The 23717-nt window shown below is 37.9% G+C and overlaps 1 protein-coding gene across 1 annotated transcript in view; it reads right to left on the bottom strand.

Moving 5' to 3' along the window:
• Positions 1 to 23717, bottom strand: part of TBC1D31 (TBC1 domain family member 31) — a 62705-nt gene that overhangs the window by 16714 nt on the left and 22274 nt on the right. Inside the window, exons 6-16 of the mRNA XM_052651698.1 lie at positions 21974 to 22133; positions 19393 to 19593; positions 15341 to 15517; positions 10397 to 10476; positions 10172 to 10318; positions 9692 to 9825; positions 5447 to 5580; positions 4950 to 5129; positions 3709 to 3941; positions 3303 to 3455; positions 1965 to 2100 (exon numbers count right to left, since the gene is read on the bottom strand). Of these exons, the coding sequence (XP_052507658.1) occupies positions 1965 to 2100; positions 3303 to 3455; positions 3709 to 3941; positions 4950 to 5129; positions 5447 to 5580; positions 9692 to 9825; positions 10172 to 10318; positions 10397 to 10476; positions 15341 to 15517; positions 19393 to 19593; positions 21974 to 22133 (1735 nt within the window). The remainder of the gene's footprint in view (positions 1 to 1964; positions 2101 to 3302; positions 3456 to 3708; positions 3942 to 4949; positions 5130 to 5446; positions 5581 to 9691; positions 9826 to 10171; positions 10319 to 10396; positions 10477 to 15340; positions 15518 to 19392; positions 19594 to 21973; positions 22134 to 23717) is intronic.

Genomic DNA, 23717 nt, shown 5'->3' on the forward strand with positions numbered 1-23717 from the left:
ATGATGAGCCTTACAAAACAGGTGGTCTTGTAAGAGTCAGATGCACTGCTGCCCAATAATCTACTGATCCTTAAGACAGAGATTAAAAAAACAACAGAAAAACACAGAACTAGAAAAAAACTCCGTCAGTGGTAACAGTAATGTGCTAAGTCTCTTCTGCTACTGCTGCTAAGTCACTTCAGTCGTGTCCGAATCTGTGCGACCCCATAGACGGCAGCCCACCAGGCTCCCTCGTCCCTGGGATTCTCCAGGCAAGAACACTGGAGTGGGTTGCCATTTCCTTCTCCAGTGCACGAAAGTGAAAAGTGAAAGTGAAGTCGCTCAGTCGTGTCAGACTCTTAGTGACCCCATGGACTGCAGCCCACCAGGCTCCTCCGTCCATGGGGTTTTCCAGGCAAGAGTACTGGCGTGGGGTGCCATTGCCTTCTCCGTAAGTCTCTTCAGGTGGGCCCAACTCTTTGTAACTCTATGGATTGTAGCCCACCAGGCTCCTTTGTCCATGGACCTTCCCAGACAAAAATACCGGAGTGGGTGGCAATTTCCTTCTCCAGGGGATCTCCCTGATCCAGGGATTGAACCTGCGCCTCTTATGTCTCCTGCATTGGCAGGCAGGCTCTTCACCACTGCAGCCATGGTAATACAGCCTTAAATGGGAAGGTTAATAAACATGACACAGAACCTAGGCATCATAAAAAACTAATCAAGCTGGTTATCTGAAAATTAACATATTTTACATGACGAAGAAAAGACACTGTAAACATTCTTAGAGACACGCAACACAGAGGAGAACACAACACAAGAACATTCACAACAGACGGAGGATGAATGCCCCGACCTGCGGGGTGGCTGCCGAACACCCAAATGTGACCAGCCTAACCGAGGTGTGCAGCGAGTATAAACTGACTGACAGATTTCAAAGACTTAGTACAAAGAAAAGGTAAAATAGCTCAAAGATGTCTGTATACTAATTACATATTGCAAAGATAATTTCAAATATACCGAGTTAAATGTTATTAAAATTAATTTCACCTGTTTCTTCTTACTTTTTAATGTGGCCATTAGAAAATTTAAATTACCCACATGGCTCACATATTTCTGTTGGACACTGCTGCCCCAAATGATAAAAGAGCCTGTGTAAACTGATAGGAAAAGGAGTAACTTGGTAGAAAGATGGACAAATGATTTAGTTATGCAATTTACAAATCTACAAATGGTAAATGAAAAGATAATTAACATAAAAATATAATTAAAAAAAAAAAACACCTACCCCAAAACCAAAAACCATTTTTCACCTATCAGACTGGCAAATAGTAAGACTGATACACTCCAAATTGACTAGGGCATGAGTAGTCTTATACTCTTAAAATAGCTTAAGTGGTTTCATCTTTGGAGGACAATTTGACATTCCTTGGAATTTACTCAACAAAAATGTGTGGAAGTACTCAAAGATTTGTATTGAGAATGTCCAGTCTGGCACTGTTTTGTACAGCAAAATACTGCAAACAACCTAAATATCCAACAGCAGAGGATTACATAGGCAATGACATGGCCATAAAATGGAATACCATGCAACCATAAAAAATAACTTTTCTCTGGGGATGAAATGAGAGAAAAGTGGAGAAGGTCCATTTTTAACTCTAGGCTATGTGTAAATTTTTATATTAAAAAAATATTTCCCTTACTTCACAATTAACTTCATGGTTAATTGATTACTTCCATTTTAAGAGAACTAGTCATCAAAGACCCTTGTCAACTTGACTCATTTTCCTGAAATTTCTAAAATATGTAACCATTAATAAAATACAAAAGAGAGTAAGAATAGCTGGGGGATGGGAGAAACTATATAAAACTAAAGGAGCTATTTAGTATACATTGTGAATTCTAGGAACAATATTTAACTTGAAGGTATTTGTTACATTTAATTGAGAGTAAATGGAGATAATGTATGAGAGTTAATAATAAACCTTTCTCTCAATTTCATCATCCAGTCTTCTTAGCTCCATTTCACGCTGATCTTGTTGAAGCTGCAGGAGACGTCTTCTTGCAGCATCTTGTAAGTGCATTTCCTTTACTTTCAACTCTCTTCTCACAGCAGCTAGTCTTAAACACACAATACATCAAGAGGAAAAAAATAAAATCATTTCCGAATATGTATTTAAATGGAAAAATACTATGTTCCACAACAATGAAAGGCCTGAAACTTATTTTAGCCTGCTTTCCCAATTTAACTGGTGCCATCATAACATGGCTATTTTTATAATACAATGAAAAGTGCTCAGTTAGAAAACAAATCTGCATTCATGAAAATGATAAGTGTACATGACTATAGCCAAATTATAGCTAAACTGGCTGTTTCTTCATTCTTAAATGTTCTCTTAACAGGTCTACTACTCAGACCACTTCAGTACAATTGATATCTTTTACCTGAGAAAAGAATGCCAAAAAAATACTCCGATGTTACCAAAGACTATGTATGATTATTCTTTTAGAATTTTTGCAGAAGGCTAATGGCTCAGTTCAGTAATTTTTTTTTAACCCACACCAGAAATCTGTTTCCTAAAGTCCTATCCAAAAATAATCAATAAACACTTACAAAAGTGATTTTACCAATAATTAGGGTTAGTGTTAACGCTTATCCCATAATCTTAATCAACTTAAACATTTTGCCTTATGTTTAAGGCAATACTTACTTTTGAATAGCATACTTCTGAATAAGCATTTAGTATTTCTCTCCCCATCCTCCAAAGTATGAAATGCACATGAGAATAGCATTCTGTTTCAATTTTTAAGTCTCATAGGTATGTTTAAAACACAATTTTTAAAAATTATGGAAAAAAAATCACGCTCCTCTTTTAATTTTAAAATTTTCTGTAATTCTTAAAAATTGTGTTTTAAACATACCTGTGAGACTTAAAGATTGTCTGTTAATCTCTGTGACTTAAAACTTGAAACATATTTACCCAGCACTGTGGTACAAGGCATTTGTGTCCACTGTAAAATAACATTTCTAAATAACAATATCCTTCAAGGTACCTTAGATCATGTATTTACTTCTGAATAATCAGAGCAAGTTACATCATACTCAGTATAGTTTTAGAATGACATTTTATTATAGGCCATTTTTTGGAAAAGTGTATTACAGTTTCTTTTTATTAACTTAAATATATGCTTAATGGAAATAGCAGAGTTGGGTAATGACATATATAGTGAAGCTATATATAATTTCTCAAGTGAAAAATGAAAGTAATACAAATTATTAAAATAACTCAGATGTCCAGCTTTTTTCAAAGTGCTAAACACACCTCTGTCTCTGCTGTATCATCTTTTCCTCCTCTTGTAAGAGTATTTCTCTCCTTGCTTCCTCAGCTCTACGAAGCAGTTCCTGTTTTTGGCACCAAGCTTCATCTTCAGCTCTTTGCTGGTCTACTTCAGCTTGCATGTCTTCAACTGCCTGCCTAAGTTGATAATGTTTATTATTGTAACAAAAAGCAAACAAGGAAACAGTAATTTAAGTCCAAGAACAACCGCAACACAAAACGCACACCTGATTAACACGTAATTGTTTTACTTCTATATGCAAAAATATCTTTAAAGATATTTCCTTCAAACTCTGATTTTATGCAACTGCTTAATAATTTACATGTATTTTTCATAAAACCTTTATATTTATAAAAGATTTTGTTTTTATCAAAGAACAACCAGTATTACCTCTCTCTTAAGTAATCCAATTCATCATTCCGTATTCTTTCTCGTTCTTGTGTCTGATAGTCCACAATGAACTTGGGATACTGATTAAACACTGGATATTGCCCTTTTGTCAGTGCAACAAAAGCATCAAGCATGCTGTCCGGATGGATGTCAGTTGGTGTGGTATTCAGGAGACGATACACCTCTCTAATTACAGCACTTATATCCAGGTTATTCCGATGGTGAAAAAAATACTGTAAGAAAACTTTGTGATTAAACGGAGATTTATAGAGTAAGGCAATTATAGTCATGTTATATAAAAAATTATATAACAATTTATTCATTGAATAAAACAAATTTAAACATGTAAATGTGCATTTAGCTTTAAGAGGTTTTTTTTTTTTTTTTGCAAATTCACTGACGCTTTTCTTAACTCAAGCTTTAAAATGAAGGTCCAGTTTCATATTCTCAAAAATGTAATAAAATTATACAACCATATTATGAAATTGTGAAATAACACTTCTCAAAAATGAAGGCTTCCTTTAAAGTAACAGACTGTTTCAACAAGAAGACAAATTCTTCTACTAGAATTTATTTCTCTTCAAAATCCAAAATACAACCTAAACTAGCCTTTGAAAACAAGTTTGATTTTCAAAAAATATCTGATAGTTTCCACATTACCTCGTTCCACTGGCAGATCTAAGTTCTTATAGACATACACACATACATACATATATGAATGCATCCTGTGCTTGTGAAGTGAAAATAAAATTTGATAGGAACCACAAAATAAGTAACAAACAAGCAAAACCAACTTACTTCATCCTGTCTACCAAAAGAACCTCTTCACTTAAAAACTTCCTCCAATGCTTTCTTTCAGTCATTGTCCCACTAAGCCTCAAAATTCTCATAGTTACCATCCTGCATATGTAATAAACAACCAGATTATCACGGACCAGTTGGGTTACTGATAAGATCACGCAGAGAATGAACAACTACTCAATTGTTAAACGTCCTTTAAATAGGCAAAAACCATGCAACTCCAATATTATCATGAAGCTGATTCTAGGTGAGCAGTCAAGCTATAACTGACTAGAGCTATGCAAGGGCAAGGACGCAGTGGTATAACTTTTTCTCCACTCTATTCCTACCATCTGGCACCAGGACTTGGTGCAGGACAGTAGGCACTCAATAAATAAGACGGGTTTTTTTTAGTTGAAACAAATGAAATTTGAGAACTATGACTTAACAAGGATATGTACCTCAAAATCATCTTTACGCTTACAGTTGAGCAAAGGTGCTCGAGAACATATGTTGTAGGCCACAACAGTCATCAGGAGGAACGAAGGATGGTTGGAAAAGACATTATCAAATAATTTGAGCCACTCCTCTCTTGTCAGTACTTCTGAGAACATAGTTTCAAGAAGAGGCCATGCATACAGCTAAAATAAATAAGAAAAAAAATGTAATAGTTCTTGAGAGAAAAGTCATAACAGTCATTGCTAATGTGCTCATGTTTGGTTTAGATACTAAAATCATTATATTAAGAACATAATTATGAAAAGAACTACCCTAATTTGGGTTCTTCTTTATAGACTTTCAGGAAAGCAGTTTAATGAAGAAAAATAATGGAATATTGTTAAAAATATAACTAGTATTTTTTTATTATAGACTTTCAAGAAAATAGTTTTATTTATACCAGAACCAATGTTAACTTCCAAAGTAAGCGATGCTATTCTAAAAACCTTACACTTCTTACCTGGGAAGTTACATCATGATTTATGAAGTGTTGCAGGAGTTCCTTGTCATGAAATGCCAAAACATTTTCTATCATACTAAGAATATTGATAGGAGGATTAGGAAAATATTCAAACCAGTGTTGACACCAATTGACTATGAAGAAAAAAATTGAAAATTTATCTTTACCTTTCTGTATCATTACAGAGTTTTGCAGTTTTTAAATGTATCCACTTTTATGTCCTCAATATGCCCATTAATAAAGAAAACATGACTCTTTAAGTTCTAGAACAATAGATTTTATACCTACATCACGTTAACATGGTATTTTAAGTTTACAGAAGTTTTCCAGTTTCTTCAGAGCCAGTCAATGAGAAAGTGTCAATTAAACAAACGAACCTTCCCAAAGTATTCTTTTTTTTTTTTGGTAGCTACAAGGCTCTGGTTCCTGCTCACCTGCGTGCGACCTGTATTTAGATTTCCCCTGGTTAACAAAATGACCCTCCTAAAAGAGGTCCCTATTTAAGTCTTTGATACATGTGATCAATGTTAAATGGTAATCTCAAACAACTAAAATTCATACCTAATTAAGAGTCCCATTTCTAGAAGACTGTTCTGTAGCCATGGTAACAGGTAACCACCAAGGTCTGGTTTTAAATCTAACTGATCAATCAACAACTTATTTCAGTAAACATGACTTTGAAAACCAACCAATCAGTGACAGCAGCAGCAGTATCCTCTGAAAGTCAGCCAAAAGAAAGGAGAATTGATTCTGCTGAAGAGGCTTCTAAGGCTGACTTTAAAACTCACTCTCACTTAATAACCAGCACAACCCCCAAAACAGTCTTTTCCAAAAAAAGCTCAGTAAGATGATCATTTTTGCTCAGTGAATCTATGTCTAACCACCTCAGCTCTATGTAAGTATTAAATTCTGATTTTCTATTTTAAATACTGAGCTGTGGCTTCATGTTTTGCTAAGATCTTTCTCAAATTAGCAAGTGAAGGGTCTGATCAGAATACCGGATTAATAGTTTATACAGTCCTTCCAATTCTAGAATTCCATTATTTCATTTATTAGTTAAGACTTAGATTTGAGTTAATAGTTGTCATAAATAAAATCTTGCAAAGACTAAGCTTTATAAGAAGCATTTTAGCTTCTTTAACTGCTGCTTTTGGGGGCGGGTATTTTTCTTGTATTTTAACTGCTGCTCTTAATAAGTCAACTTTAAAAGAAAAACCCAGTTCAGCAACATATCCTTAGGTAAACACCTAGAGTGTCCTAGACACTGCTTGTTCCAGGAATTTTAAAACACCACGCACATACCCAAAGCCCTCTTATATCTAATCATCATCAACAGAACAGCTGTTTTCAATTATGCAAGAGGGCACTCCTGTTTTATATAGTAACTGTCTCTTCTATTCTGCTGGGTGCCACCACACAGAAGGAGACCTAGAGATAGCACTGACTGAGAGCAGAATAGAGACATGATCCCTGCATGGAGGTCCTTCACTAAACCTGAAGCATTTCCTCCTGGTTATAAGAGGAACCCTAAAGAGTGATTAAAACTGAGTGATCAACATACTCCAAATTTCACAAGTCCTTCTTGGCCCCAACTAGACTGTAACCTGAAAGTCAAAGCAATGGCTTATCCCCAAACAGGGCTAACATTTAGTTGAAGCTCAGTCTACTGAATAGAACTAGTTTGAAACCCTTGATGAAAATCCCTAGCTACTCATGCTGTCATGGATCTCCTAGATTTAGATTGCATGTTTAGAAGAGAAAAATCAATTTCCTTAGTATATAGTCATGTGTTAGCTATGAAACAAGATTTTACTGGAAGTAAAAAAACACATAGTTGTGCATGCCTACCTAAATTAGATATAATCTATCTTTCTTATGGTAAAATATAATTTGCCATTTAAACTATTTTAAGCACACTGTTCAGTGATGTTAATTTTATTCACAATGTTGTGCAACCATCACTATTTCCAAAATCCTTTCCCAAGAGCAATTCTGTACCTACTCAGTGCTGACTTCTCATTTCCACTCCACTCCAGCCCCTGGTAACTTCTAATCTACTTTCTGTGCCTTTTGAAATTCCACATAAATCTATCCTGTGTCTAGCTTATTTCACTAAGCATGTTTTCAAGGTTCATCCACGTTGTATAGCATGTGTCAGAATGTCACTGTTTTTGAATAATATCCCGCTGTCCTTGTGATCCCACGGACTATACAGTCCCTTGAATTTCCCAGGCCCAATACTGGAGTGGGTAGACATTCCCTTCTCCAGGAGAATCTTCCCAACCTAGGGATCAAACCCAGGTCTCCTGCATCACAGGTGGATTCTTTACCAGCTAAGCTACCAGGGAAGCTCGCATATATACACATATGGTTTATCCATTCATCCATTAATAGACACTTGGGTTGTACCTATCTTTTGGCTATTTAAGACTAATGCTGCCAAACATTCATATACAAGTATATATTGGAGTTTCTGTTTTCAGTTCTTGGGGGGATATCCCTAGGTGTACTATTGCGGGGTTATACAGAAATTCTATAAGTAACTTTCTGAGGAACCGCCAAGCTGTTTTCCAGTGACTGCACCATTTTACATTTCTATCAGCAAAGTACGAAGGGTTACAATTTTTCCACATCCATGCCCAACACTTGTTATTTTCTTTTTCAAGACTACAGCCATCCTAGGAGGTGTGAAGTGGTGTCTTGCGTGGTTTTGATTTGCATTTTTCTAATGACTAATGATCCTGAGCATCTTTTCATGGGCTCACTAGCCACTGTACATCTTCTATGGAGAAATGTCTGTTCAAGTCCTTGTCCATTTTCAAACTGGATTGTCTGTCTTTTGTTATTGTTTGTTTTCCATTTAAAACTCTCAGTGTTATTAGCAGGGCAAACTAGTACAATCTCTTTGTAGAATCAATTACAATATTCATATTTTATAATACCATCCTGGGGCTCCACCCAAAATAAATTATTATAAACTTATGAGCTTGAAGCTAGTCACAAAATTGTCATTTTTAATACATAAAAATTAGAAACAACCTGAATGTCCAACAATAAAAGATTAAACTAGAACATGTACATTATGGAATATTACAATACAGGATAAAATGTCTAGGAAGTTTACACAAATAAGAGAAGTGTATATAATGCATTAAATACAAGTAGTATAATTGTAAAAATAACCCCCCTAAACGTCTAACAGTTGGGGGATACATTTTATGGTATACCTATAAGAGGAAATACTATAGGCAAGAAATTATATTTTAGAAGATATTTAATGATTTGGGGGAAATGCTCTTATAAGAAATTCACAAATATATTATCAAGACTCTCTAAAGAAGAGGAATATTCATAACTTTTCTTTTGTAAATTTTCCTATATTTTCTCCAATGATTGGTAAAAATTTATTAAAGCAAATACAACAGAATAAATGAAAAACTGTCAAGAGAAATATACTAAAATACAAGATGTATGCTGGGATCTTTTAATTTCTACTTTTCAGAATTTTATTGTTATAGTTGAGTGCTTATCTCCTTTGTACAATAAAAATACATATAAAATTGGTTATTTTTGTTAAACCAGGCTTGGTTTAACTTGGATCCAGTTTATTAACCATTTAGTTGACCTGATCTTATTTATATAAAAAAATGACTCACTTTTTAGTGTATTAGTAGATAATGATGAAGCAGTAAACATATGGGAGTGCAAGCTTTAGGTTCTGACTGCCTGGGTTCAAATTCTTATTCTACCATTAACCTAATCATGGAGCTCAAGCTCTCTTCATCTACAAAAAGGAGATAATAATGAATAACACCTACCTCACAGGAGTCCTGTAAGAGTTGAGTTAAGAAAGGCAAAACCCTGAGAATGGTACCCGGCACACACAAAGTTCTCAGTAAAGGTAACAACCAAAGGATGATGAGAACAGGGCTAACGGTCAGCACGTGCCACATCCGGCATCGTGTGCTGAATGCCTCACATCCTTACTGCACTCTTCTGAGCAATAACTGACTTCCTATTAGTGAAGCACCAGCTTCCTTCTTACTAACAAAATCTAGCCTGTAACAATATCATCTAAAATGCAACCATCTAAATTTTATTTAAGTAAAAAGGTTCATTTTTGTGTTAATGTCCAAACTGTCCATGCTCTAGGTCTATCTCACGCTAGATTTGTTAAACATTGCAAGATGAAAAGATATCAGGAAAAGGTACAAGTATCTACTCTTGGTTTCGTTTTTTACTTACATATAAGCGTAGCAACAACTTCAAAACAGGTGAGCTGGTTGTTCTGGAACAATTTTACAAATGGAAATGCCAGAAGTGGAAGATACGGTGTGTCACTAAAAATGGTGGACCAGTGAGCTAATGCAGAGAGGGTTCTGTGAATAAAATAAGGAAATAAAGACCAGAAAAGCTTGTTAAGTGTATTATTCACTAAATAATATATTCAGATTATAAAAAATGATACAGAAGATAAATTTGGTGAAACTTGGATATGCCTGTTTTCCCACAATGAGACTGAGGATATAAACTTTTGGCAAGAATACCACGAAAGTGATGTGCAATAATACAGAGGTAAGATTTTTATTACTGGTAATTTTAAATTTGATTACTTGGTTAAGAAGGTGTCTGCTAAGTTTCTCTACTATAAATCACTATTTTCCCCATTTGTAAGTAATAAGTACCTTGGGGTAGATATACATTGCTGCAAAATACTGAACATACCTCTGTAATACTCTGAGTAGCTTCCTGCTTTTGATGGGGTATTTCTTCTGAAGGTTGAGAAATGCCACATGAATGCCTTTATCTATAAGGTTACTAAATGCTGTATGATTTTCAGGCAGCTGTAGCAGCGAGCGCCAAATGAACATTCTGAAATTAAAACATAGTTTTAACCAAGAAAAACTGCAGGGATAAGACTGATTTAACATGTAAGAATTTAAATTTTACCTGTATTTCGTTGGAAATTCACCATAGCCTTTTAATAAGATTTGTAAACGCTTTTTGTTTAATCCATCTGACAACTCATTCTATAAAGAGAAAAAAAATAGTATCAATAAGTCCACTGTGGCTTTCTAACTTCAGAACACAATCACAGTAAAAAATATTTTATATCATGGGACTCTCTCCATACATACAAAATCTTTCTCTCTCCTGAGTGTGTACATACACAGCACACAGTTTATGACCTTTTATTTACCCTATTATAGGGTCTGACCAACTTTTTCTGTCAACAATCAGAGAGTAAATATTTTAGGTTTCAGGTCAAAAGGCAAGATCAAGGATATTACACAGACACTTATATAGATGCCTATACAATCATTTAAAATGCAACCATTTAATAATGTAAAAATCATTCTTAGCTGGGCTTCCCTGATAGCTCAGCTGGTAAAGAATCCACCTGCAATGCAGGAGGTTCTGGTTCGATTCCTAGGTTGAGAAGATCTGCTGGAGAAGGGATAGGCTACCCACTCCAGTATTCTTGGGCTTCCCTTGTGGCTCAGTTGGTAAATAATCAGCCTGCAATGCGGGAGACCTCGGTTCGATCCCTGGATTGGAAAGATCTCCTGGAGAAGGGAAAGGCTACCCACTCCAGTATTCTAGCCTAGAGAATTTCATGGACTGTGTAGTTCATGGGGTCACAAAGAGTCGGACATGACTGAGCAACTTCCACTTCATCCTTAGCTTGAGCAGCCAGGGTTCCCAGCACCCAAGCCCATGGGCTGCCATTTGTTAATCCCTGTAGCAAGAACAATGCATTCTAGTATCTTCCTCCTTCTCTTGCTCTTTTTTCACTTTTATTTTTAATTCAATTTTTATCATAATGGGAAAATATTTTATAGATTTAAGAATCATAAACCCATATGTATAGAGTATTTCATATAAGGTTAACCATACAAAGCACAAGAAACCTTCTGGCTTCCTTTCTTTGAAGAAATGGAAAGGTCAGTAGAAGCTCCCCAACTTGCTCAAGGTCATAGGTCTGTTAAGTGTTAGTTCAAGACTCAAAGCCAGATTTTCTGACTTAGTTCAGTGCACTTTTTACCATAAGAAACAGGTAATCCAGTGTAAGAGCGAGGTGAGGGGCAGCCTGAGATGACAGTGAATGAAGATTTCCCATTTGAGCGCCATGGACCAGACGTCGAGGGCAAGTAGCCCAGACTGGAGCAACAAGACCCATGAAAGAGACATGTTCACTGCTCATCACCAAGACATCTGCTGCCACTGACGCCTCTTTAAACAAAGGACAGATGCCCAGATGAACTGGCCTGAGTTTCATCCTCTCGTCTCAACCATGAGCGGATGAAGTCCCTACTTCCTTTCTGTGTCCTGAAGCCATGATTAGCTGAGCACACACATTTCACCCATAGAAGGGACCTACTTTGACCCACCATTTAGAGCTGGCTAAGGGTTTCCAAGGTGGTGCTAGTGGTAAAGAACCTGCCTGCTAATGCAGGAGACATAAGAAACCTGGGTTCGGTCTCTGGGTCAGGAAGATCCCCTGGAGGAGAACACAGCAACTCACTCTAGTATTCTTGTCTGGAGAATCCCATGGACAAAGAAGCCTGGCGGGCTACAGTCCTGAGGCGGACACGACTGAAGTGACTTAGCGCACACACACGGGTTTTTAGAAGCCACCTGCTCTCTGACACATGTCTGTGGGCCTTCTACCTGTAATCCAGACTGAGTGTGGCCAGATGCCCTGATTGTGGTGTCACTTTTATTTCCCACAAGTCAGTCATGACTGCCCACTCATTTTCCCAGGAAAGGCTCCTGTAAACTTTCAGGAAAGCTCAAGCCAGACTATGTCTCAGATACGCCATTCAGCTCCTTTTCTCACTAGCGCATTCAACTCATAGGGTCAATATTCCCCATTCTTTACACAGCTAGCTCGGTGCCTGCTACTTAAACTAGGCAATATTTTGTTTAGGGCTACACTGTAGAAGTGATAAAACTACAAAGAAAACCAAGGACATAATTAATGCAGAAGTGGGGACAATGGTTACATCTGTGGGACAGGGAGAAAAATGTGATTGGGGACAACCACACAGGGGACTCCAAAGCTACTGATAACACTCTATTTCTTAACGTGGATATGAGTAGGTCCAGAAGAGATTTCATGTGGCAGGACTGCTATCCTTGAAAAGGCCTACAGGTTGGCCCTTGTCTGGTGTCCGTATACCTGGGTTTTCAGGAAGTTTCCACCCTCCTCAGAACCAGTGGGAGCAGCTCATTGTGCCTAACCTGTACAGTGTGGTTTAAGCTGATCACCTGCTTTCCGTGTGGAGTCCTTGTGTGGAGTTTTGTAATGTACTACACAGGGGGTACCTATCACCAGCTTCCAGTAAAAACCCTGAGCACTGAGTTTCTACTGAATTTCCCTGGTAGACAACACTTTACACATTCCTCTTTTGATACAAGCTTCACTTTTTAAAACTGCTTATAGCAGAAAAGAGGCTGTCAAAATTAATGTGAAAAACACCAACAGTTGGTAAGAACATGAAGCGACTAGAACCCTCAAATACCTCATGGTGAGAATATGGATTGTTTAAATCAACCACCTGGGAAACTCTGACAGTATTTACTAAAGCTGAACATATGCATAGCCCATAAGCTAGCAATTCCATTCCTACGTTTATACCCAACAAGAGACACATCCTTATGTTCACCAAAGATGTACTAAAATGTTCACAGTAACACTGTTTCTCGTAGCAAAAAAAAACTAGAAAACTACTCAGATGCCTACCAATAGCAGAATGGATAAAGCAGTCATGGCTTATTCATACCAGGGAATTCTATACAGATACAGAATGGTTTATGACCACATGGATCTCTCAGATATGATGCATGAAAGAAGCCAGACAGAAAAGAATACCAACTAAATGACCCAATGACCATAAGCACAAAAGGGGCAGAACTAATCTAAGGTGTTAAAAGACAGGAGATAGTTATCCTTGGGGCGAAGTGCCTGGAAGGGAGAAGTGGAGGGCCTCCGAGGGTGCTGGGAAAGGTCCTTTTTTTGATCTGGGTACTGACAGTGCAGGTGTATTCAGTTTGTAAAAATGTACTGAGCTCTCCATTTGTATGTATGTGACTGACTGATTTACTATTAATAAAAAGTTTTAAAAGTTCCTGAAAATGCTAGCAGTTTCTCTACTGTTATAATTTTCTTTCAATTCCAGAAAATAAGGAATATACAAAAAAAAAAAACCCCTATAAAGAAGATAATAAAACTGACTGAAATAGGTAATTCTATTAGTAACTCAGTCTTTCCTATAGAGTTTTAAAAATAATACATAAGTACCCCTATCTTTTTAAAAGTGGCTCAGATGGTAAAGAATTGGCCTGCAATGTGGGAGATCTGGGTTCAGTCCCTGGGTTGGGAAGATTCCCTGGAGGGAGGGCATGCCAACCCACTCCAGTATTCTGGCCTCGAGAATCCCCATGGACAGAGGAGCCTGCAGGCTACAGTCCATGGGGTCTCAGAGTTGGACACAACTGAGCGACTAAGCACACAGATAACCAAACATATAGTTCTTGTAGCTTGCTTTTTATATTTAACATACTACAATCATTTCCCTTTCCTCTTAAATATTCTTAGATTTCTACTATAAAGCTCTACCATAATTTATATTGATTAGTTACCTAATGGTGGACATTTTGGTTGCTTCTAAGTTTTTCTTGAATAAATCACACACACACAAATTCTGAAGAACAATTTGGCTACTATAAAAATTTTTATGCACATGCTCTTACTTAAAAATTCTTCTACAGATATGTTTGTGCAAATGTTCAAAGAATAGCCACTGCATCACAGAATGTATTAACAGAAGACTAATATTACAACTTAAATGCCAGTGAGCAGAGTTCTAGTGAGATAAATTCATGTATATCCATAAATGCAATACTACGCAAATATTTTTAACTGCCGTAGCACTACCTGCACTAATATAAATAGTCAATCTGTTAAATGATAAGAGCAAGTTATAAAACAGTAATATAGTATGACTCCATTTATTAAAAATATTTAAAGGTAACAGACACAGATATATATGTATATATTTATACACAGAAAATTTCTGAAAGATGAACAATTATTAACGATGATCACCTCTGGGGAGTGCCATGAATTTATACTTTTGGGTTTTGTCCCTTTACAGCCTTCTATGACAGATAACTGTTAATCCAAGAGACAAGTGTAATTTTAAGTTTTCTAGGAACCATGTTAAAAAGGTCACAAGCAGCAGGTAAAAATTAAATAATTTAACCCAGTGTAATAAAAATATTATCATTTGAAAATACAATCACCATAATATTAATATGATGCTTTTCCTTCTTTAGGGGCAGGAAATTAAGTACAAACTACTATATATAGTAAGCTTGTTATATATATAATAGTATAGATATGTAACAAGAAATACAGCACAGAGAATATAGCTAATATTTTACAATAGCTTTAAATGGAGTATAATCTATAAAAATACTGAATCACTATTTTGTACTAATATAAAACTGTAAATGAGCTATACTTCAATTTTTAAAATATTTTACTTTCTTTTGCTCATAATAAAATTTCAGTATCTGATGTGCACTTCACACATACACCACATTTCAAATCAGTCCAGCCACTTGTGACTAGTGGCTACCATATTGGACAGTGAAATTCTATACTGTTTGACTTAAAAAAAAATATGCATTAATTTTATATTAAAAAGGCTTTTAAATTTTATATTAAAAAGTTTTACAAAGCATGTTATAATTTCAGTTACAACTTTCTCCTTTTCTAAAATTTTCCTTTTAATTCTTAAGAGAAGGAAGAACGATAATGGACTAGGAATATGAGACCTGTTTACAGCAGAGTCATGACAAATGAAAAGTTTAATACATTCTTACCTCTTTCTTTTCAAGACTGCCAGTCAGGTCTTGTTTCAATATTCTGGCCTGTATTTTGCTCTCCCTTGATTTCGCTGGCCGCTGCACTCTTCCTGATGTCAGTTTCACCTTAAGATCACCAGAATTCCCTTTCTTCTTAGGCAAATCCTCAATCACTTTCACTAAAGGAGGAGGTGGCTAAAAGGGAGGAAAAAAAATCCAGTGGCTATCTTTAGAAAATAGACCTGCAAACACAGTGTTTAAAAATTTTATTTTGGTCAATTTAATACTGTGCCTTGATACAAAAAGTATAAATAAAGTGTCCAAGAATGTTTCCTTGTTGACTAATGAGTCAAAGCAAATTTCTGCCAAATTCCTTTGAGGAACACAATAAAGATCTTGATTAACAAAGATAAATAGAACTGAATGATTCCTTGAAAGCTGGCCTTAAGTCATACAGTATCAATCCATCTTTTACACCTGCACAATAAAAGTTCGTAGTACTGGAGTAATCTGTAGCCCATGGCCCTCTAAAAGGCTGACAGAAGCAGCCTAGCATTCTTTGGGCTCCAGAGAAATTTCTTTCGAGGGAAACTGTCACGTGATTTTCCTCTGACAGCACAGCACCCCTGTCTCTGTCCTTGGTTACATTTTCTAACTTACACGGAGATGGCTGTCAGTCCCTTACCTGCATCCACAGCTTCAGAGCCCGTGTGCAGACAGCACGGCTTAGCACGCCAAACCCTCATTTTGATGGGGCTTATCAAATAGGAAGAGAAGCCTTCAACAACTTCAACTTACTTGACTAAGACATTTCCTTCATGAATAACACCTTCTTTGAAATAAAATGATCATCCTTGTTCAAAGGAAATGAGCAGGTAAAGAACCTCTGGTTTTCTGAGTTCCAAACATGATTAAAGTACAATGACTTTCACAGGGTGTTTAAATGTTTGAGACCATTATGGCCGAGTGTTTCCTTAGTAATTAGCCCAGACCCAGATCAAAGACAGATGGATTTGTGTTTTTTAGATAAATTTTTCTTGAAGTCAAAGTGGCAATGCCTCTTATATGAGAACATGAGGAACAACCCAGAAGTCCAAATGAACATATTAGATTTCCAAAAAACACAAATTATATGCATCACCTTGAATCAAGCTGTCATGAAAGCCAGAACACTGTGCTTCCATGATGACGTACAATGGAAATAAATCACCACTCTGGGAAAGCTTTGACGCAGAAAGCAAACTTTTTTGACCTCCTCCTCCCTCACCCCCAAAAGAAATAAGTAGAACAAGGCAAACATTCTGACTCTTTTTAAACAACAGACTATAAAAAGACTACTTTGAGGTTTCAAACAAAACTTTTTCTCATGTTGCCTTCAAAAGTTCAGGACTTCTGCTTTTGAAGGAGCAGCAGTTGCTCACTTAGTTGCTAAGTTGTGTTTGACTCTTTTTATGAGCCCATGGACTGTAGCCCACCAGGCTCCTATGTCCATGGGACTTTCCTGGCAATAATACTGCAGTGGGTTGCCATTTCTTTCTCCAGGAGATTTTCCTGAATCAGGAATCAAACCCGTGTCTCCTGCATTGGGAGGTGGATTCTTTACCACTGAGCCACCTGAGAAGCCCCTTGCTTTTGAAATTTGCACCTATTACAGGAGACCAGGAAAACATCCCCTATTGTCAATTACAGTATGTACGCCATGCAACTTGTGAAGTGTATAAGAGTAGGTGATGCAATAATATATATGGCACTGCTACTGTACTTTTGTTTTAAAATTATGAAAAGTATTTAAAGTTTTAACTGTATCAGTAAGGGGTTTTAAAAATAGTGGTTTTCTAGGATACATTATTATTTATTCACATCTGAAAGAATATAAGAATAATGCAAAATATAGCAGCAATAGCTCTGACCAAAGAAAAAGTACAGTGACTACTTACTCTATGATTCAACTCTTTGTCTATGAAATGCAATTAATAGTGGTCTGACTTCTGAATACTCCCCATCTTTAACATCCTTGAACTATCTTCTAACCTCAGTCCATTCTTCTAAATCATTATTAAAACACTAATTCTAGTGCCGCATTTTTCATAGTTCTTGCATCAAAGAATCTCCCAAAAGTTGGAGCCTGAGATATGACCTGAATTGCCACACCTCAGGAGTGTTGAAACTTCACCACAGAAATAGGAATTAGCTTACTTATTATCAGCAGGATACCAGAAATTCTTCAATGGCAAGAAAACAGGACTTGAAGGAATGGGACATGGTTAGTAAGTTTTGTATAAACCTGGCCATTTTGTAAGCCTGGAATAGCCATAGAGACACTGGAATCCTACTTCTGTTATAAGCTAGCTTTTCATCAATCTGATCTCAATTTGCTTAACAAATAACAGAGAGGAAGACAATGACATGCTTATCTTGGTTTTTCTCAGATCTCTTGTTCTGTTAATAACATTTATCTAGCTCTTATATATCCAGCTAGGCTAACAACTCTCATTAAGTGCAAATAACGTTATTAAAATTTTTTAAGTCTCCAAGAATAGTAGAGTATAATTACATGTTTAAAGAAAATGTATTCACATGTGCACCTGCCACATACACAATTCTCATTATTCGCAGTAGTTATGTTTTACAGCGTTGCCACGACGCTGAGTTACTGAAAACTGAATTTCACCAGCAGACAGATTCACAAATAGAATCTGTGAATATGCAGGTTGACTGTATACATTTATACACGTAGAAAAAAATACTCGGTAGGCATATGTTTCAAAATCATCTGAGAATGGTTAGACTTATTGAATTATTTGCTTATCTGTATCTTTTGCTTTTTCTCTGTAATAAGAACTTCTTACTCATGCACGCATTTGTAGGGCAACAGAGACACAGACATAGAGAACAGGCTTGTGGACACAGTGGGGAAAGGAGAGGGTGGGACAAACTGAGAGAACAGACTGAAGCCTGTGCATTAGCATATGTGAAACAGCCAGTGCGAATTTACTATAGGACACGCTCTGTGGCGTTGTAGAGGGGTGGGGCGGGGTGGGAGGTGGGAGGGACGGTCAAGAGGGAGGGGACACAGGCGTATCTACAGCTGATTTCATGTTGATGTATGGCAGAAACCAGCACAACATTGCAGAGAAATTATCCTCCAAATAAAAATAAATGATTTCTTTCTTAAAAATATTCCCCTCCCCACCCCAGAAAAGAGAAGGAAACAATCTAAAGTAAAACTTGCTTTGTTATTTGATGCAACAAGCCGGAGAAATTCTAGATTACCATAAGAGAAGGGGGAAGTATATTTCAGATGAAATGTGTAGGGGAACAACAGATGTAGAAACGCACACGGTGTCTACAAGGGATAGTAAGGAAGTAGAAAGCGCAGGGAGACACGCTAGGTAGAGAAGACAAGAATAGAGAAGATTTTGAGAGGCAGGAGAAGAGTCTGGACTTTATGCAAGAGGCAAAGGAACGGAGGCCACAAGAACAGTGTTAGTTTAGATGATGAAAGTCTTATTTTAGAAAAATAGTACATGGAAGATGATTGATGAGGAGGGGCAGGCACCGAGGGCTCTGAGTTTAGGTGTATTTATTGAGATTACTATTATTCGAGAGCAGTCAGTGAGCACCAAGACAAGGATGGCCGAGATGGCGAACAGGTGGCCCACGTACAGACATTTCAGATTCAAGGAGTACATAACTTAGTATTGACTCAATTCGGGAAAGAGAGGAATAGATACAGTCATAGGTACTCCAAGGTGTCTAGCCTGCAAGAGGGGAAGAAAGAGAAAAAAATGAACGGACTGGGACTGCGGACCTTTTTCAGGAAGCAGATCGGGGGGTACCTCGAATGGGACAGGGACAACAAACAGAGGCCTTTGACAAAGGCAGCAGTTTAAGAATGGAGCATAGGTGAGCAAAGTCTGGAGATGTGGCTTTGGGAGTAAGAGCGAGAAAACATAACCAGAAAAAGGGATAATGGTGCAAGAAAGTTAAAAAATTGGAAGAGCTTTTATTTTTGATGATACAACATTTAAATCTTAAAAGAAAAAAGGGAAGTTTACTTGATAACATACCTTATTTATTTCTTTCGTTAAAGTCTGAACTGAGTATATGTTCAGACTGCCATTTTCCATAATAGATGCAATGTACCGTCCATGTGGGCTAATTACTGATGAGCTAATTCCATCATCAAGACTCCCAATTTCAAAGAGAAGTTTACAAGTCTGTATATTAATAAATCTCATAATACCATCCTGACTTAGCACTCCAAGAACCTAAGAGTAGAGAGAAACAACATGTGAGTTCCTAAAACACATTTAAAATTCAAGTCTCAGATGTTAACTTGACCTATTATGGTGACCATTTTACAATATATACATACAAATACTAAGTCATCCTGTTATACACCTGAAACTAACATGAAAGTGAAAGTGAAGATCTTCGGTCCTGTCTGACTCTTTGTGACCCCATGGACTATACAGCCCATGGAATTCTCCAGGCCAGAATACTGGAGTGGGTAGCCTTTCCCTTCTCCAGGGGATCTTCCCAACCCAGGGATCAAACCCAGGTCTCCTGCATTGCAGACGGATTCTTCACCAGCTGAGCCACAAGGGAAGCCCACGAATATTGGAGTGGGTAGCCTATCCCTTCTCCAGTGGATCTTCCCAACCCAGGAATTGAACCAGGGTCTCCTGCATTGCAGGCAGATTCTTTACCAACTGAGCTATGAAGGAAGTCCTGAAACTAACATGTTCTCTGTTAATTACACCTCAATTTTAAAAAGTTAAACTACACATGTACACACGTGTATTTACATATGTTCTCTCTTGGGGGGCGTGCAGTGGTGGGGTGGAGGACAGAGGAGACCATACTCGCAGAGAGCCACGACGTTTATTTAAAATCCCTAATCACGGCTCACGCAGATTTGCCCAGTTCAGGTCCAGATAAGCCTGGCCCTAACCAGAATCAGTAAGGAGCCTATCCTGGGAGACTACAGAAAGGTCCCACAGGCAGGCCTATCTCCACCAACCCCCCCAGGGGAAGGAGAGAGGAGTACAGTTCTGCACTTTGACTCCATACTGGCTGGCAGAAGCAGGGAGGCTGGAGGGCTTGTTTCCCTTCTCCATCCTCAGCTTGAGCAGAGCTGACAGCTGTCCTGCTGCCCCACACAAACCTGTGACCTCGCTGTTGTAACCAGCATTTGGGTTGTGGAGGGAGAAAGTCTGTGAGCTGCAAAGAAGGACAGTGTTGGGGTGGGGGGAAGTCTGAAGGAAGCTAGTCTTTTAAGGGGGAAAAAAACAGCTGTAACTCATACAACTTGAAAAATTAAAAACACGTACTAAAAAAGCTTAAATGCATAAAACAACAAAGCCCTCTGCTGCTTCGTCCACAGGCTCTTTCCCGGGCCAGGGGCTGGCAGGCTGTGTCGCCAGGCGATTCTGTGAAACCCTGACATCCCTTGTTATGTGAAAGCCTACAGTTTGGAGGTAGCTGGAGGCAATTTGAAGGTGACAATCTAAAAAGCATGCTTTTCTGTTGGTCAGATGGTAGGAATCCCCTCATTCAGTTGATGCAACTTCTCTGGAAGGCAAGATCTATCAAAACTACAGATGCACATAATGCTGGTACCACTATTTAACTCTGGGATTTTATTTTTCCCTGCAGACAGGATGTGTGAAGTGACATGTGCAAAAGTGATCCAGTGCAGTATTATCTGTGCTAGAAGAGAACTAAAAACAGGTTGAGTGCCCAATAATAAAAAATTTATACAGCTGTAAAAAAGAATGAAGTTTTGTACTGATATAGGATAATCTTCAAGGTAAACTAAGTAAAGAAAAAAATGCAAAATGGGAAAAACATAAGATTACATAACAGCAGTGGTTTTGGAGAGTGAGTAACTGGGCAAATGAGAGAGAAAGTAAGAGTTAACTTTATGCCTATTTTTTTTTTAATGTTTTCAACCATGTGAAAGCATTATCTACTCAGAAAACTTAAAATAGATATGATACACACACACATCATACATATATACATAAATACATAAATATATATATACATAAAACACACACACATATAAAATTTGTTAATGGCAAGACACAAGATAATTTAAAATAAAGAAGTTAAGGTTCAATTGCCCAACTATTAAAAAGAAAAAGGGTGTGTGGAAGGGAAGCACTTTGTAAACTAAGGCTAAATAGAAAGAAAACACGTTTCATAGGCTCGAGGCAACCTGCTAATGGTAGATAAAACACAGCACAACAAAAAAGCAAGAAAATTTCCTTCCAGTCCTACTTTTAATCCTTACAGCAGCAGTGCTGACAAGTCACCTAGTTTCATGTCACAGTCTGCGAAACATTCCCTGCCTATGCTCAAAGAATTCTTTAAGGATCAAATAAAAAAATAGCACACTTCATCACCCTGTAAACCAGAGTATGACATAAAGTATACTGATTTTAGGGAAAAGGGTAAATTATCATTAATATATAGAACCTAAGATGTTTCCATTTTTTCAGTTTTAGACTCTTAACAAGTTTTTGGCAATTTCAAATCCTTGAAACAATCAGGCTGCCATAAGTTAAATGAGAGAATATAGTGCAGAAATTGATACGATTTTTCCCAAAAAAGTACCACATTACTAACCTTTATGTTACTAACCTGATTAGAACCAGCATCAAAACTATCAGGAAGAAATTCCAGATGGCGAATGGCACGAACTTTGGTGGGCATCTGGATAATTCTAAACAGCTGTTTAGCTTCCAAGCACCACAAATGAATGTGATTTGATTTGCCCCCTGCAGCCAGGATCCGGCCATCCCTGCAAAACAGACAGGTAAAAAAGACTGGATTAATTATTTATAGCAGCACTGTCCAACTTGATTCAGTATCATGATGGAAATGTTCTCACCTACGCTGTCCAAAAGTCACTACTGGACTTCCCTGGTGGTACAGTGGATAAGAATCTGATGCAGAGGCCACAGGTTCCATCCCTGACTGGGGAAGATTCCACATGCTGTGGGCCACTAAGGCCAGCACCGTAACTACTGAGCCCTCGCTCTAGAGCCCGAGAGCCACAACTGCGGGCCCACAGGCCACAACAAGAGAACCCACCAGAATGAGAAGCTTGCGCACTGCAAGAGGAGCAGCCCTCACTCGCCAAACTAGGGAAAAGACCAGATGCAGCCAAAAATAAACAAAAACCCAAACAGCAAGAACCAAGAGAGTCACTATTAGCCACGTGTGGTTGCTGAGAACTAAAATGTGGCTAGCACCTCTGAGGAAATTAATTCTTAATGTTTATCAATTTAAACAGGTGATGTTATACAGCTGGGAAAGGACGGAGATCTACTGCAAGAATGATGTGAATGGGCCGGTCACAGGGTGACCTGGAGGAGGAGTTCCATGCTTGTCAGTATTGCTGACTGGCCAATACAAAAATGTTGAGACAGGAATAAGGTCAGTATATAAGGAAGAATGAGAAGCAATATTCAAGTGTGGCTGAACACTTAAATTAGATGGGGAAGGAAATAAGATGACAAAAGGGAGGGAAGCCAAGACCAGAGGACAAAAGGCCTCAGGGGATATGGCGGGGAGTTGGATTTTCCTAAGAGCAATGTAAAGCCTTTCAAGGGAGTTGGATAGGGAAATGATTTAATGATTCAAGAAGACCACTCTAGCTGCTTTGCAGAGACTGACTTTAGGAAATGAGATTAAAAATACACAAAGTAAGGAAGCTATTATATTGCTGCTGCTGCTAAGTCACTTCAGTCGTGTCCGACTCTGTGCGACCCCATAGACGGCAGCCCACCAGGCTCCGCCGTCCCTGGGATTCTCCAGGCAAGAACACTGGAGTGGGTTGCCATTTCCTTCTCCAATGCATGAAAGTGAAAAGTGAAAGTGAAGTCCCTCAGTCGTGTCCGACCCTTAGCGACCCCATGGACTGCAGCCTACCAGGCTCCTCTGTCCATGGGATTTTCCAGGCAGGAGTACTGGAGTGGGGTGCCATTGCCTTAGTAGCCTGAAAAGGGGCTTCCCTGGTAGCTCAGTGATCAAGAATCTGCCTGCAAAGACCCAGGAGACATGGGTTCAATCCCTGGGTCAAGAAGATCCCCTGGAGAAGGGAATGGCAACCCACTACAATATTCTTGCCTGAAGAATTCCATGGGTAGAGGAGCCTGGCGGACTCCAGTCCACGGCGTTGCAAAGAGTCAGACATGACTCCAGTGACTAACACACACATCATAGACAAGGGGTTGTATCAAGAAGGTTCAGAGTCGACCTGATAATCTCACTGGTCAAAGATGAGAGAACCAGAGCATCACTAAGAATAATAATTTTAATAAGTCAAACTATGTCAACTATGCTTAAATCCATGAGCTTACAAAGATTAAAGACAAAAGAC

The sequence above is a fragment of the Budorcas taxicolor genome, chromosome 14 (genome assembly GCF_023091745.1).
Source record: "Budorcas taxicolor isolate Tak-1 chromosome 14, Takin1.1, whole genome shotgun sequence".
In the NCBI taxonomy this organism is placed as follows: Eukaryota; Metazoa; Chordata; class Mammalia; order Artiodactyla; family Bovidae; genus Budorcas; species Budorcas taxicolor.